Here is an 18,453-nt window from a genome sequence, read left to right on the forward strand (position 1 = left end):
ATAAAGTGGGACGGACATTATTTTAGCACGTAGCCTACAGCAGATTTACGTGACTCTCGTGCAAAACATTGCTCTGTGATTTTCACGTCTTTTTCTCTCGAAAAATTGACGACTAATGAATCTTCATTCACGGGCAAAAACGTGATCCACAGGTGTAATTTTATGCTATGCACAATAATGTTTGGTTACACCAAGTAAGGATAGATATAGTTTCGATATTATTATTGTTTTTATTTTCAACACCGCAAATATTTGCACAAATATTTGCAACATCGCAACTATTATTGCAAAGCTATAATGCGAGTTTTTGTTTTACGACATCGCAAATATTTGCACGAGACATTAATACACGATGTCCCATGGATCCGGGCAACCATACGGAATATTTGGGAATCCGGGGTCTGGCTGATGGGACACGTTTTAGTTGCAACGTTTTTCGGATTCATTTCATTTGGTTTGGATAAACTTGTGTCGTTATTAGTATTGTAAAATACAATTACGAAGTAGTCCGTGGATTTGCAACTGTCACTGCCTAGACTTGACTCAAGTCCCAATCCCGTCACAGAAAGTAGTAGTTTTCCGGGCCCCAACCTGTTCTGCTTGGCTGCTGCAATAACTACATTTTGACGATGGGGGCGCACTTGTCTTATGTGACTTGACTGCTGGCGCGTTGTGTTTCGGACCTCACACGATCAAGGGACTTGAATCAAGTCTAGTCACTGCCCGATATCAGGGTCCAATTTCGTGCCTCTATTTAACACGGAATAAAGTGCTTAAAGGCACTATACATGTTTGGTAATTGTCAAAGACCAGTGTTCTCACTTGGTGTATCCCATCATAACCATAAAATAACAAGCCATGTGAAAAATTGGGCTCAATCGGTCATTGAAGTTGCGAGAAAATGATGAAAGAAAAAACACCCTTGTTGGACGAATTTGTGTGCTTTCAGATAAGAATAAAAGACTTCTAGGTGAAAAATTACCTCTTTCTCAAAAACTACGTTACTTCAGAGGGAGTCCGTTTCCCACAATGTTTTATACTATCAACCTCTCCCCTATACTTGTAACCAAGACAGGTTTTATGATAATAATTATTTTTAGTAATTACCAATAGTGTCCACTGCTTTATATTTTATTAGAGTATGGAAATAAATGTATTCTTGAATTGAATTGAAAATTGCATAGGCCTTGATCTAAATTTATATAGGATTAAAGCAAGCGATCGGAAAGACAATCAAAAGAAAAGGTATTATTATGCCTTTAAAGCCACCGGATGACTACCCATAAAGACTAACAGGCATACACTTGTTGCTGTCCTCACGACGTTCTAATGGAATTGATTGGGGGGGGGGGGCGGCTTCGTAGAAATAGTATGACTGGCTCACAGTCCCTTAATTACAATATTTCTTAAATGGCAAACTTCGATTAGAAAATAACTAAGCTTTAATAACCCTTTATTAGTATTTAACAAATCACTAAAGTGATGTAAAATTAATGGTAACCTAGATGGGGAGAAAACTACGTTGAACACAATAGAAGCTCATTTAGTGCATCATTGATTAGGCACTGGACACTTTTTGCAATTACTCAAAATAATTGCAAGCATAAAAATTTACTTGGTATCAAGCAATGAGGAGCTGTTGATATTTTCTATTAAACATTGTGATAAACCGCTCCCTCTGAAGTAACATTTGGAGAAAGAGGTATAGTTTCACACTCAAACATTGAAATACTTCAGACCTGAAGCCTTTTATTATGCAAATTAATTTTGTGCAACGAGGTATTTTTTTCTGTCATTATTTTCTTGCAACTTCGATGACCAGTTGAGTCAAATTTTTTCAGAGATTCTTTTTTGTATGCATATGTTGAGATACACGAAATGAGACTACTGGTCTTTGACATTATCAATTGGTGGCCAGTGCCTGTACAGATTGTGAAGGCTGTGATGCACCCATTGACTGAGTCCTTGACGAAGTGGTAAAAATAAATTGAGTCTATAATGCTACTCTCACACTTGGGCGAATATTCTTGCGAATATGGATATTTGAAATTCGCGGTGAATTCGCCCAAAATTTGCGAATTGATAGTGAATATTTTCACGTTCGCCCTCGGTCACCCCTCGACCTGTCCGAACCAATATGTTACGAATTTTAACGAATGCTTAACAATGCTAGCCAATGATTGCCAATGCCTTACAATAGCTTACGAAAGTTGCCAACGCTAACGCACGCTTTACCAACGTTACCAATGGCTACCAATGCTTACGAAAATCTACGGCGAATGACTGTCTTCGCAACATTCGCTGAAATTAAAAAGCTCTTCCCAATGCTGTTTCACACTGTTGCGAATAATATTAGAGTGAATTTGCTTACGAATGAAAATATTTGACAATCGCTCATACTTCGCAACATTCGCCGTGTCTTCGTAAGCGTTCGTATAAAACTCGGAGCGGTTACCCGTCACGCCCCATCTCCTTACGAAGATCGGTCAATTTACAAACAGGTTTGTTAATTTCAGCGAATGTTGCGAAGACGGTCATTCGCCTCGACATTCGTTAGCATTGGTAAGCCATTGTTAAATTCATTAGCTTCGATGAAATAATTTAGCTCATACCAATTAGTAAACACAACGGAAACTGTATTTATTCATCATTAATGATGATATTGTCGAAAACTAACGCCTTCGCATTTAATTAGTATGAGCATTGAGCCAGATAAAAGCTTTGAAAAGCTATTGTGTCCATTTTATCCTTACAAAAAAATATTCGAGAGCCGATTATTGTTCCCAATGGGAGTTTGTACTTTTATACAAACATTACCGAAAGGGTAAAAAATTTTGCATAAATATTAAGCTATCTGTTAAAAATATTGAACTACGATTCCAGTTGTTTACTGCAAGAATCTTGAAAAATTGGTTTTCAGAAACTCGGGCGGTGCAGTGACTAGAGGGTTAACATATGGCGCTCCAACCATGCTCCAACCAAGCAACGTTTGAAATCCCCCTTATAACTTCAAATTTTTGCGAGAAAAAATATATGTAGATAAGTTAGAGCACCTTAAAACAAAACGATTATGCTCCCCTGAAAAAACAAATAAAACACAAGCACATTGCGTCCCACCATTACAAAACGTGGTTCTGCCCCCCCCCCCTATAATGCCTGACCCCCCCTCCCTCCCCCGTGTCCCCGAGACAGAAATACGGGGTAAGCCGTTGTAACAGTAGAGATAATAATTATTAAGCAGGGCAAAGTATAGGAGCCAATGACCAGGCTAGCTCGGTAAGTGACTTGAGTTCATAACTATAGGCCCCTAACGTGTAGGCCTTTACTGTAAAGCTCGAACGAAACTCGTTGCATGAACACACCCGTTTGAAGTTGTCCAGTGCACTGTGTACGTATTTTAGCGCGGGGAACTGTTTTGTTGGGGGTTCCAACGATGTCTTTACATGGGTTTGGTAACCAAACTTTCCAGGGCCTCCCATCAGATATGATGACAACCGACATATGGATAACGCTTGAGGGGAGTTTAACCATGACACAAAATGACACATTTTACGACGGTGACAATGACGTCAACGGAACCTTTGAGGTGCCTCGGCAAAATGACGAAGATGTTGGTTTAATTTGGGATACGGGAAAGATAATCATTGCTGTTGTGAGTATAGTGGTATCGACTATCACTGTTATGGGCAACCTCCTTGTCCTGTATGCGTTCTGTGCCGAGCGTCGCTTACGCACCTACACCAATTACTACATCGTAGGTCTGTCTATATCAGACCTGGTTGCAGGAGCATTCACTATGCCCATGTACAGTATATATTGGGTTCTTGGGAACTGGCCATTCGGGGAAGCACTTTGTGATATCTACCTGTATCTCAATCATGCATTTATCCATATCACTGTATTGGGTATCCTCGTCCTGGCCGTCGATCGCTACCAGGCCGTATCGCGACCCTTGAAGCACCTGCAGAAACGCACGTTGCGTCACGCAAGTGCCATGATCTTCATCTCGTACGCGATCCCGTTCTTCATATGGTTACCGTACACTATTCTCTGGCCGTACTTTGTCGGTGAACGTCGCATAACTCCCGGTCTGTGCTTTCCTCAGTACATTAAAGACAGTTTCTTCTTTACCATCTTGGCCCCCATTGTCTTATTTTGGATCCCCTTGCCCATAACATCTGTGCTGTACTGGCGCATCTACATGGTCATCCGGAGCGCGAGTACCCAACGCAGAGGTCCAGTGATGCTGCAGGAGCTGAGCACGAGCTCAAGCAGAGTCCCGACAGTGACGGGTGATGAAAAAGTCCCGAACATAAGCGTGGAAGTTTCATCTCAAGACCGAAATCTCAACCCACAGATCTTACATAACACCGACATTGAAAGCAACCAGAACTTAGGTCATGAAAACCCGGGGTTCTTTCCAGGCGAAGAACAGCAACCAGAACTTCAAAGTAATACTAGACCGTCAACACTCATCACACCCGAAGTCGGTAGCACCAGGTCGGCCCCCGTCCCTCAGCCCAACCCACAGGTGGGAAAAGACCGAGAGAGCAGCAAGGAAAGCAACAGAGCTACCCGTACACTGACCCTCATCTTCATTGTGCTAATGGTATCCTCGATACCATGGTCTATCATCGTGCTTATACAGAGCCTCTGCCCGACATGCTTGCCACTTGTTTTGTATCAGGTATGTTGTTTTGTCCAAATAGATGTTAAAGCCATTGTACACTTTCGGTAAACAGTATTGTCAAAAGGCCCACACTTCTTGTATCACAACTTATGTAAAATAACAAACCTGTGAAAATTTAGGCCAATCGATCATCGGATTCGGGAGGCAATAACGGGAAAACCCGTCCTTGTTTCATTACGTTTCGCCGTGTCATGTCGTGTCCTTAATTCTCGTTATAGAGAATTGATAATTGTTTTAATGTTTTCTCAAAAAGTAAAGCATTTCATGGAATATTATTTCAAGAGAAGTCTTTCACCATTACCTTCTGTAAACCCTGTAAGTTATTTGTAAATCTGTGAACTTTTGTTTGTTTCTGTTCCGAAAGTGTATAATGGCTTTAAGGGTTTGGGTTTTGTAGACCCAAAACTCAAACGTCAACAGGTTGACATTAATACTGAGAAGACAATGATGGATAGAAAGCTTCCATCAAAACATTAATTGCTGGGGTGCTGTAGTTTGTTGTGAAGTATAAAGTGGGACGGACATTATTTTAGCACGTAGCCTACAGCAGATTTACGTGACTCTCCTGCAAAACATTGCTCTGTGATTTTCACGTCTTTTTCTCTCGAAAAATTGACGACTAAATATGAATCTTCATTCATGGGCAAAAACGTGATCCACAGGTGTAATTTTATGCTATGCACAATAATGTTTGGTTACACCAAGTAAGGATAGATATAGTTTCGATATTATTATTGTTTTTATTTTCAACACCGCAAATATTTGCACAAATATTTGCAACATCGCAACTATTATTGCAAAGCTATAATGCGAGTTTTTGTTTTACGACATCGCAAATATTTGCACGAGACATTAATACACGATGTCCCATGGATCCGGGCAACCATACGGAATATTTGGGAATCCGGGGTCTGGCTGATGGGACACGTTTTAGTTGCAACGTTTTTCGGATTCATTTAATTTGATTTGGATAAACTTGTGTCGTTATTAATATTGTAAAATACAGTTATTACGAAGTAGTCCGTGGATTTGCAACTGTCACTGCACGATATCGGGTCCAGTTTCTTGCCTCTATTTAACACGGAATAAAGTGCTTAAAGGCACTATACATGTTCGGTAATTGTCAAAGACCAGTGTTCTCACTTGGTGTATCCCATCATAACCATAAAATAACAAGCCATGTGAAAATTTGGGCTCAATCGGTCATCGAAGTTGCGAGAAAATGTTGAAAGAAAAACACCCTTGTTGGACGAATTTGTGTGCTTTCAGATAGGAATACAAGACTTCTAGCTAGAAGTCTTTTAATATTTTAGTTAAAAATAACCTCTTTCTCAAAAACTACGTTATACTTCAGAGGGAGTCCGTTTCCCACAATGTTTTATAATATCAACAGCTCTCCAATGCTCGTTACCAAGTCAGTTTTTAAGTTAATAATTGTTTTGAATAATTACAAAACGTATACCTTCTTTTAAACAAGCCCTGTAAAGTATACCATGGGACAGTATTTCACGGAGCCATGAAATTGAGTCCGGGTTGTTCCGCTTCCGGACCAATAAATAAATAAATAAAGTAAGGTGAGAATCATTTTATTGACAACCATAATCGGTTTGGTTCGTTATAAACTACATCCACAATGACAAAATACATCACACAAACTATCAAAACTTATTCAAAGAAAACATTTGTAGCTGAGGTTAGAAAAAGTAACCGTTAAAGGAACATTTCATCTAGGATCACAGGTTAACTTACACGGTCCAATGGTGATGAAAACATCCCTTGAAATATTTATGTTTGAAATGTCATATTTGATGATAAAACTAATCGTTTGAAACTAAATTAATATTATTATTATTATTATTTTTAAATCGATGCCATGCAAAAAAAAATGTGTAGTTGATTTGTTCCCTATTTTCTTGTGACCCAGATGTAATGGCCGATCGATCTCAAACTTCTACAGGTTGGTCTGTATATTTATAATAATGGTGGCTTACATAAAGTGCTATACACTGCAAAAAATAAAGTGCTAATATTACACTGCCCAAAACTGTTTCGTTAGCAAAAAAAATCTGTAACGTTCCTTTAGTACTAAAAAATGTCCAGTTATATTACAAGATAAAATGGATTCTTAACTGCTAGTTCAGCCTCTGACACGACACTTTTGATATTATGACTATCGCCAGGTGATTTAATTAAAATTATTGCCTGTCACTCAAGATCTACGGGTTAAAGGCATAGGGCACGTTTGGTCGTTTGGTAAGTGTTAAAGACCAGTGATCTCACTTGGTGTACTAAAACATGTTATGCTTAAAGGAAAGGTACACGTCTGGTAATTACTCAAAACAAATATTATCATAACATCTTACTTGGTAACGAGTAATGGAAAGCTGTTGGTAGTATAAAACATTGTGAGAAACGGCTCCCTCTGAAGTAGCGTAGATTTCGAGAAAGAGGTAATTTCTCACTCAAACAATAAAAGACTTCTAGTCTGAAGTCTTTTATTCCTATCTGAAAGCACACAAATTCGTGTTTTTTCTTTCATCATTTTCTCGCAACTTCGATGACCAATTGAGCCAAAATTTTCACGGGCTTGTTATTTTATGCTTATTTGGGATACAACAAGTGAGAAGACTGGTCTTTGACAATTACCAAACGTGTACCTTCCCTTTAAAATAACGCATCGGTGAAAATGTGGGCCCAATTGGTAATTGGAGTTGCAAGAGAACGAAAATGAAAGGAAAAACACCCTCGGTGCACACAGTTTGTGTGTGCTTCACATCAGATGCGTAGTAAAAGAGCTTTATGATGAAGTAGTTTATTATTGGAGTGAGAAATTTCCTTTCTAAAAAAAAATGCGTTACTTCAGAGGGAGCCGTTTCTCACAATGTTTTATACTATCAACATCTATCCATCAATTGAGTTCGTATGTTTAACTTGTTTTGAGTAATTACCAATTGTGTCCAGTGCCTTTAATAAAACGTTGTTTGGTCAAACATCAGTCCTACGATTCCCCGCCCACACTTCATTGCACGTTCGTTATGATGGAAAGACTTTTACCTCTTCATATTTGCCAAACTGGCTCTCTTCAAACTCTCAAGGGACGTTTATACAAGACTCGTATTTGTTTAACAGTTGTTCTTTTGGGACAATTGCTTTTAGTACAATGTTTTTATTGTTTTATGTTTTGTGTTGTGCGTATAGAGGCTCCTGTATAATGTTCCATAGTTGCACCTTCATTATTGAACGACTATAAATTCGTTGTTTGCCGCAAGCTGACTCTGTTTAGATTTTCAAGGAACTTTATAAGACTCATTATTTGAATCTTTTGTTTTGAACAATATTGTTTATAGTATATTTTATTCGCTGTTTTACGTTATGTGTTGCGCATATAGGGAGGGGTTCCTGCATCTTATGTGCCTTATAATGGGTTGATGTGGCTGTTGATGATGCGCCCTTGCATGCCTGCTTCTCGAACACGTTGTAGCCGCGTCTTCCGCAATTCAGTTCTTAATTAGCTGCGAGTGAGGATGATTAGCCCCCCATTATTATAAAAATATGTCTCGTATTATAAAAGTGAGATGGCGCTTGGAGGATTGCACGCTGGAGTGCCTCATCACAGAGATGTGCGTACTTAAGTTTTCAAAATTATCAGACTGGAACGATAATGATTATGTTTTTAATTTTAATATTAATAATGACGTTATAAGCACTACAGTACAGCCCACCTAAGCCCTGTTTGTTCACTAAAAGGCACTTCGGTGTACTTTTGGTAAATTTCTCTACAAACATTTTTAGAGACAGCCTCAATGCTGTTTTAGAGAAAGGATTTTTTTTTTTAAATATGAATGATGCACAACAGTACATATACCACTAACCCATGCTTACAAAATGAATGACCGTGTACATTGTACATTCCATATCATTTCCTGGTAGGCGAGATGATGATTTATATTTTCACTGCGTCATAATTTCCACGTTTATTCAAGAGTTATACAAAAAAATAACAGCAAGCTTCGAGTAATGCCCCTTTATTCACATCAAAAGTCGATCAAAGTCACCAGTGTAATGTAAAATGTAAGATAATTATTGGTTCTTCCTTTGGGTTGTGTCCTGCAGGAAATCCAGGCTCATTTCATTTATTGCAAACATTCGCTTAAATTGCTTTTATCTAAATGATCTGTGAGCTCGATGAATTTAATCGAAAGGTTTATTGAAAGTGACATTGCAACCGACCGGCTGAATTGAGTGATTAAACAGGAACCGCATCAAATAACACATGGCACTTTTGTAAACATGATGTGACGCGAGAGTCACGCGCGGGAATTTTTTTTTGGGCAACCTTGCGTTGGATTATGATAATAATCAAACCCCGCTGAGATAAAGGCACTGGACACCTTTGGTAATTGTCAAAGAAAAGTCTTCTCACTTGGTGAATCTCAGCATATGCATAAAATTACAAATTTGTAAAAACTTGTGCTCAATTTGCATAAAAAAACCATTGTTGCACAAATTTGTGTTTTTCAGATGCACGAGGAAGGCCTGAGGCCTGTAGTCTTTCTCAGATTCAAATATTTCAGTGATGAAATTACCTCTTCTTAAAAATACTTTTTTTTTCTTCAGAGAGAGTCGTTTCTAACATTGTTTTGTCAACAGTCTCCGTTATTAGATACCAAGTAATTTGTTTGCTAATTTATTATAATATTTAAAGGAACATTACATAATTGGTTTTTGCTAGCAAAAAAAGTGCTGGCAGTGTAAGCACTTTATGTAATCCACCATACACATAAACTGACAAACCTGTAGAAGTTTGAGATCGATAGGCCATCTGGGTCACGAGAGTTCTAGTGAAAAAAAACCACATCAAATTTTGCATTGCATCGATGACAAAGCAAAAATGAATAAAAACGCTCACTGAGCGATAAACCCCAAACGCGAATTTAGATTATTTATTTCTCATCCAATACGAAATTTCAGACAGGAATATTTCAAGGGATATTTCTACTATCATCATTAGATGGTGTAAGTTTTATGTAAATCTATGATCTTGACGTGTTTTGTTTCTTACCAATTCTGTAACGTTCCTTTAAAGTAATTACCAAATATGTCCAGGTGCTTTTAACTAATGCCCGCTATACCAGTCTAAGCACACACAAACATAACGAGAGGTCATCAGTACTAATTCTATAGACCTAATCATGGTGCGGCAATCTTGATTTTCTCACATTCAAAGATCAATGTGACCAAACCGATGCTGGAAGGAAAATTAGCCTGTTTCCTTATTGTAAAAAAAAAGCATTGTCATTCATTACTGTTACTGAGACAGAGAATAATATGTTCAAAATAGTGGCATAGTAATTAAGGTCGTTGTTAATGCATTGTGATAAAGGACAGCGATAGATCATGTACATCTGATGATGATGATTATTGTTATCAACCCCATTGTCGTAATTATTTTGAAAATGTAATACCATTTCCTAAAGATGACTTTGTATTTTTGTGTTCGTTCCTTTTTAGACCAGCGTGTTTGTTGTACACATGAACAGCACCGTGAACCCGTTCTGCTACGCCATAGCCAACCCACTGTACATGGATGCATTTATGAATCTTGTTTGCTGCGGTAGACGCACCAGACGCAGAGATAGTCACGTTCAAGGGAGTAATATTAAACGCTGAGTTATAGACCCAATTTCATAGAGCTGCTTAAGCAAAAAAGGCAACTGAGCACAACACAATTATGCTAACCAGAATAAGGTTACCAGCCTAACTACCATGTCCCATGTACAATTTTATGACTGATATCTTGCCAATTTCTGCTTAGCAGAGATGTGTCAAGCAATATTTTTGCTCTATGAAATTGGGCCATGGATCCGAGCTCCTATAGAACCATGCTAAGCGGAAAAAATTGTTTAGCAAGTGTTTCATGTTAAGCCATATTGAATGGGGTATCAGTTAAAAACCGTGTAGTGGATAATATTTTTGACACCCAACCAGTTTTTCTTTTGTAAAAGATTTAAAATTATAATGGTTGTAACATAGCATGCACTCATGTTGATTTTGTATATTATGTGTAAAAACCACTGGAGAATAATTGTCTACACTCTGTAGACATTTTGCACTGACGTTATATGATGAATGCCCTTGGTCTGACCAAAACGTAAAAACAAATTCTCAAAAAGGGTAAAGACTGAGGAAACCACACAACCTGTCCAATGCTAACCCAGCTCTAAAGATTACACAGAAGACCGAAATTTTTTCAATATATTTCTTAATAATTTGTGCGGTTTTTTTTAAGAGAAAAATAGCAGTATAGATATAACACAAATAAATCAAACAATTACCACCACCCTTCATAATTCAGCGGGGCCCGGAGCCCAGGGCCCAATTTCATAAAGCTGTTTATACCGGTAAGCAAATGTGTGTGCTTACTGTGGCAGAAAAATGTGCGTAAGCATAAACGTATTTGTCACAATGATTTCTCAAGTAAGCAGTAGGCGCGCAGGCATCGTCATCATGGATTTGATTTGTTCAGTCACTCATAATTATGTGGTTATCGCGGATTAGCTAGCACTTACCATTGCTTACGGTAAACAGCAGAAATAGAAATTCTGCTAATGGACACTCCGTAAACTCAAAACGGTCGCTTACATGTTTTATAAAATTGGGCCCTTATTGCGAGGCCAAACCACACTCTCACGTATACGCGCGTCTTTTAATCTGAGTGACGTCACCACCCTCACTGCCAGGCTCAAGTCAAATATGATATTAGGAACTTCATTAACTATTCAGATCCCATTAATAGGCTTAACTGATCAGTATCTGTCCTAAAATTCTTCACAAAAAATAGACACCATGGCTTTCTTAAAAGAGGGTCACCGAGACTTGGCCATGACTTTTGAACGCAGATGCTTGTAATTCAATGCTTTTAATGGTCAGATATTCTCCTATATCAACAGTGATATTCCGGAAGCCTGAAAACGCATTACTTTAGATTAACCTGGTCATTTCTTGCCCAGCGGCCTTTGTCGCGTTGTTTTGTAAATTCGTGCAAAACTTAAAACTGTAAAACAACGGGGGTTTTCCGTAATGCGATTAAAACCACGTTAAAGGTACTGGACACTATTGTACTCAAAATAGTTGTTAGCGTTGATGCTTACTTGGTCAACGAGCAATGAAGAGCTGTTGATAGAATCAAACATCGTGAGAAACAGCTCCCTTTGAAGTAACGTAGTATTATTGAGGTCTCGAATTCAATTCAAATATTTTGGTGGGCAATTGCTTCTGGTTTCGTGGTTTTCTGTTTTCTGTGAGAACTATTATGGGAGTCAAAAAGTCAAAAAGTTTACTCCCATAATTAATGACCGACCGTGTTAGTCGACGAGTTAAAAGGAAAACCGTGCAGTTTCGAAACATGTTTATGTGTATCATTGTATTCTACCTTTACAACATCTTTCTAGCCATATGCATTTTATAACAAAGAGTTACAAACGCTTTTTAAAGAACAACTAGACCAATCCAAGGCAACATGTTTCTTTAACATTGTTAAAAGAGAACATGAAACAGAAAGCGTAAATAAGATTCAGGACTTCAGAATATACTCTTTAAAAGCATACCTCTTCTTACTTGGGCTCTTCATAACGAAATCCGACTGTACTATTTCTATAGTGCCGCGTTTTATACTTTAAAATGAAAGCCGAACACGCATGGCTTGTTAACGTGCCTTACAAAATGCAAACAAATGAAATGGGCTGCTTTTATGTAAAAATTAACCGTAAAAACCTATAATTATCTCCAACAAAACTGTCTTTTTATATTTTTTATAAAGGGCTTTTAAAATTCCGCGTTGAATTAATTATTTCGATTTGTGTTTTCTGTTTTTAGAAACTACGGATCGGACGATTATGGACAACAGCTCTAATCAATATTTATTTAAAGTAAATACTTTTCCCATTCGTTATGTTCCTATAAAACAACCACGTTCAAAAAAAATCATGCCCCAAAACACCCTTGCTCATGAATGACTCAATGTTATTTTGTGTTTACCCATTTGATTATGGCAGTGTACAGTAAATATGTCTCTGGTGTTTGGAGTTCTTATTTTATTACATGAATGTCCCTCTTTTTGCAGCACCTTGTTGGTTGATAGTGGTTTACAAAATTGTATTATATTAGTTTGTTTAACTTGTAACCAACTAACAAACAAACAAACAAACAAACAAGCAAAAAAGACACACACAAAAACCACAAAAAAACATTTATGAATATTCTCCGTCATCCAGGCAATTTTGGTATAGATTATAATCAAGTCAAACACCCCAACAAACAAAACAGGCAAACAAATAAACAGACAAACAGACAAACAAATAAAGAATCAGCCCAACAACCACATTATACGAGTATACATCGATTCACATTTACTCCTATTACAGGCAAATTTTATTCACTAAGCTAGCGGATGTATCTCTGTCAGTGAGGCTCAAATTAAAAAAAAACCTTATAAGGGCCATGTCAAACGAGGCAATTTACGGGCAACCAGTTCCAGGCAATCTCCATGAAGAAAATGCATCCACATTTGAATGTTCACCTATTTCTCTTGTGGATCGTAAGACAATGTTTGCAAATTGACCCGTAATCTACCAAAGTGGTCATGTAGAGTATGCACTGCAGTTGGTTGCCACCAAGTTGCCTGCAGAAGTTGCCTCGTGTGACAAGGCCCTAACAATTCATTCAACAATCCACATGGTTGAGCTATCATCAATGCAGGGTCTTATTTGTCGGACATGAATGAAGACGGCAAAGTCACGATTTGAAACGGATCCAATGTGAGACATGACACGAGACAATCAAATGAAAAAATGTGATATGTTGTATCTCTTTGTATTACTATTTAAAAAATCATCCTAATATAACATCCGCTGATGCTTCTTTGTCAGCAAGTTAAAGTTTTAACTAGTTGTAATATTTCTTAATTGATACATTATAGTTCCCTTGGGACATTGAAAATACATTTTAATTGGTTTCCACTTGTATTGCATTGTTTTGCAACTATTAAAAGAGATTCGTATTGCACATTACTCTCGGCGAGTTAAAGTGTCTCTTTCTTAATTATAGCCTTTGTGCGCACGTCTCGCGCGTGTCGACAAGAAAAAAGAATCGAACGAAGAATATACATTTTTCTTTGAAATCAAATCTTCTTTTTGCATTCTATTTACACAAAATTCTTGAAAATGCAAACACAATGTTGTAAATGCTATTTAATTTTGTTTGTTAAATTAACATTGAAACAAAACGGAAACTTGAGAAAGTAGGTCTATTTTTCATCAACCCATTGCTAATGGTACCCGAATTGCGCGCATGAACAACTCGATAGGGTTCTTTACCGTGTTAGTCCTATAGCCTTTTGTCAAGGACTTCGTGGCTTCGAGAGCCGCGATCCCAAGCGACTGGAAATGGAGACCACACTTCGCCTACCTTAACCTAGACTTGAATCAAGTCTCAATCTCGTGCCATCCCCAGAAAACTATTGTTGCATGATGCTCTGCATGCATTCCCCAACATGCATTCTCGGGACCACATCATTTTTGGCGGATGACGGGTTGTTTCATTGTAAGTTATGGGTGATATGCTTAGGGACCTCTCACACGAGAATGGGACTTGAATCAAGTCTAACCCTAACCCTCCCCATAATCGCCACTCGGTTCGCGCACGTGGTCTCCCGTTCCAGTCGTCGCTCCGCCGTGTACGCCACGGAAAAAAAAACCGGAAGTTCGAGTCCGTGCGAGACGTGCTTAGTCTGATGTACTATACGGTGTACAGTTTGCATGTGTGCATGGCCAGCCTACGTGGAAATCTGTAAAGATTCGACAGGCTTTACAAGCACATGGCACGATAAGCCTTATCCATGGGTAAAAGGGGACTTATACCTTTGCAAAGCTTGTTTTTAACCATTCGATTAACCAATCCTAATTAATGTAGATACAATAAAACTGACATGTTGCGATCATTTCATTACGAAAAATGGTAGTGTTTTGGAGACTTCGTCGAAAATCCGGAGTGATAGTGTACGCACCGGAGTTATCTGAGAAACTTATCTATAGGGCCTGTAGAAACATTTCCCAAATTCAAATTTTGTGGGATAAAAACTAAATTTTTTTCCCATAACCACATATTGTATACTTCAAAATAAAATTATTCTCAAAATGCTTCATATTATTGAAAGCTGATGTTCTTTTATCCAAGTAAGTTTTTAATGCGATCATCAGACGGGTCCGTAGGGCTACTTAAATATTTTTTATTATGTTGACGACTACATTGAAATAAGTAGAGATGAAGGCCCATCCACTGCAAAAACTGGGATGTTTTCAAACTAGGGTTGTTTTCAAACTAGGGTTGTTTCAAATTGGGTGTTTTCAAACTGGGTTGTTTCAAACTGGGGTGTTTTCAAACTGGGTGTTTTCAAACTAGGATTGTTTCAAACTGGGTGTTTTCAAACTGGGTGTTTTCAAACTGGGTGTTTTCAAACTAGGGTTGTTTCAAACTGGGGTGTTTTCAAACTGGGTGTTTTCAAACTGGGTGTTTCAAACTGGGTGTTTTCAAACTAGAGTTGTTTCAAACTGGGTGTTTTCAAACTGGGTGTTTTCAAACTGGGTGTTTTCAAACTATTGTTTCAAACTGGGGTGTTTTCAAACTGGGTGTTTTCAAACTGGGTGTTTTCAAACTGGGTGTTTTCAAACTAGGGTTGTTTCAAACTGGGGTGTTTTCAAACTGGGTGTTTTCAAACTGGGTGTTTCAAACTGGGTGTTTTCAAACTAGAGTTGTTTCAAACTGGGGTGTTTTCAAACTGGGTGTTTTCAAACTGGGTGTTTTCAAACTGGGATGTTTTCAAACTAGGGTTGTTTCAAACTGGGGTTTTTTCAAACTGGGTGTTTTCAAACTGGGTGTTTTCAAACTGGGGGTTTTCAAACTGGGGTTTTTCAAACTGGGGGTTTTCAAACTAGTTGAAAAAAAGGTACCGGACACGTTTGGTAATTACCAAACCAGTTCTCACTTGGTCTATCCCAACATGCACACAAATAAAAAATCATTGAAAATTTTGACTCATTTGGTCATCGAAGTTTCAAGAGAACAGTTTGACAGAAAAAGCACCCTTGTTGCACACATTTTTGTGCTTTTATTTAGATGCCTTAAAAGGGCTTCAGGTGTGATGTCTTTTAATAGTTGAGTGGACAATTACCTCTTTCTAAAGATACTACGTATCTTACTTCAGAGTGAGACGTTTCTCACAAGTGTTTATCAACACCTCTTCATAGCTATAACTCCTTACTAAGTAAGTTTTACGCTAACAATCATTTTGAGAAATTACCACTATTGTGTCCAGTGCCTTAAAATTTATTATCTTGGTATTTATTTACACCGCCACTGTGTTAAACCTCACCAATTACATTATAGTATGATGGGGGATAACCAGCACCGTGTCGGTGTTATCATTGTGTATACACCGGGAGAGTCAATTTAACACACAGTCTCTGCAGTGATTTTTTATTTTTTTGGTAACCTGCAGATGATTTGTTTTAAAGACAGTGGACACTATTGGTAATTGTCAAAGACCAGTCTTCTCACTTGGTGTAGCTCAACATATGCATGAAATAACAAACCTGTGAAAATTTGAGCTCAATCGGTCGTCGAAGTTGCGAGATAATAATGGGGAAAAAACACCCTTGTCACACGAAGTTGTGTGCGTTTAGTTGGTTGATTTCGAGACCTCAAATTCTAAACCTGAGTTTTCGTGGAAAAATACTTCTTTCTCGAAAACTATGTCACATCAGAGAGAGCCGTTTCTCACAATGTTTTATACTATCAACCTCTCCCCATTACTCATCACCAAGTAAAGTTTTATGTTAATAATTATTTTGAGTAATTACCAATAGTGTCCACTGCCTTTAAGGGGAAATCAATGTGAAGTCCCGTGAACTCAAAATTATACGGACAATATTGGCACAGAACCAAACATATGGCAGCATTAATCAAGTTTACCTGTATATACCTGCCTGTAGATTCGGGCTCTGCATAATGAAGGCTCGAATGAAGCCTTATTAAACGCACATCCTATTCACACACACAAACTTACTTCAAAGTTGAAAAATAAATACATATACAGTGAAACTGACACTTCATTTAAAATGTTAATAACTGAACACTTTTAAATCACTCGAGAGCGAGATGACAATTATGCCTCCGTCGCTCTTCAAAATTAATTGTGTACTTCAAAAGGATGGTCTTCAGTGGTCAAGAAGTTCGACCGTGGAGGAAGTTCGCAAAGGCGCGCACTTACCTCCAACACCCTTCGCACGTGACCTCTAAGACTTTCGCTATACTCCACCCCCTTTTTTTTGCGCAGTTTGTTTTCTGCAATTTTTATTTCTGTACATCAAAATTGCCACTGTCGTATTGCTTTTCAATGGGAAATATTCTTTCTCTAAAAGGTTTCAAAAGGGGAATCATTAAAACAAAAAAAGAAGCAATTTGTGAGTATGGCAATTCTAATGTACATGACAAAAATTGCCCCGTACAACCGGGCCGCGCAAACGGGCATGCCTTGGGACTCGACTGCCTTCGGGGCACAGGGTTATAGGCCTATACGGTATGGATACCGATTGGTCCTTTTGGCTGGTGTTTGATCCCTGTTCACTCACTTAAGGGCATGACACCATTGCTAATTACTCAAATCAATTATTACATACAAACTTACTTGGTAAAGAGCAATGGAGAGCTGTTGATAAAAACATTTTATAACACATTGTGAGACACAGTGCCCTCTGAAGTAACGTATTTTTTTGTCAGGCCTGAGGTATTTTATTTTTATTTTAGGCATCTGAAGGCACAAAACTATTGTGCATACAAGTGTTTTCCTTTCATTATTGTCTTGCAATTTCGATGACAAATTGAATCAAAATGTTCACACATTCGTTATTTTATGCATGTTTTGGACGTACCTCGATGATAACGTAGGCTACAAATGAAATACAGGCCACACAATTTAATAATGTTTTTTTTTTTCACGTGAGGAACATAACGTGAAATTACATTCACCAGGCGTATAAAACTGCATACATTAATTGTTAAGTAAAAAGTAAACATGCATATAATACAATAGACAACAAAGCCACAGCAAGACCCATTCAAAGCAAGGAAAACCATGAAACATTCGGTAAAATGTAATAGTTCTGTATTAAAACGAAAGATGAAACCTTTTGTCATTGAACGTGATTTTGAAGAGCATTTTGGTACAATTTTACAAAATTACTGCTTGTCAGGTGGAGCAGAGTGGAGTCTGGTGAACAAAGAGACGAATACCCGACCTAACAATTTATAAAGCGAATTGTTTGGTCAAGCCTTTCCATTGCTAATAAACAGACCAAGCTGGTTAGCACGGACGGCCTATTGATAATAAAATATTAGCAAAACATTCAATCGTAGCCTTTAAACATTCACGGCAAAATAGCATTAGAAACCGTGTATATTGTTTCCATACGGTATACTGCAGATGGCCAATTAGTGAAGGCACCCTTAAAAGCAGTAACGGTCAGTTTGGAAGCCTATGTTATCAGGCACTAAATACAAAGCAGGAACTGCATGAGCAGATGAGCCAGTGACCTAAGAGTGGATGTGATCACCTTAACGGCGATGGACACCTTTGGTAATTGTCAAAGACCTATCTTCTCACTTGGTGTATCTCAACATATACATAAAAATAACAAGCCAGTGAAAAT

The 18,453-nt window shown here is 38.0% G+C and overlaps 1 protein-coding gene across 1 annotated transcript; it reads left to right on the top strand.

Moving 5' to 3' along the window:
• Window positions 1-3,433: 3,433 nt before the first annotated feature.
• LOC117292395 (muscarinic acetylcholine receptor M3-like) lies at window positions 3,434-10,360 on the top strand. The gene is made up of 2 exons (XM_033774424.1): window positions 3,434-4,687; window positions 10,202-10,360. Exons 1-2 carry the CDS (start codon window positions 3,434-3,436, stop codon window positions 10,358-10,360), a joined length of 1,413 nt encoding a protein of 470 aa, XP_033630315.1.
• The last annotated feature ends 8,093 nt before the right edge of the window (window positions 10,361-18,453 follow it).

This window comes from Asterias rubens, chromosome 7 (assembly GCF_902459465.1).
Source record: "Asterias rubens chromosome 7, eAstRub1.3, whole genome shotgun sequence".
NCBI lineage: Eukaryota > Metazoa > Echinodermata > Asteroidea > Forcipulatida > Asteriidae > Asterias > Asterias rubens.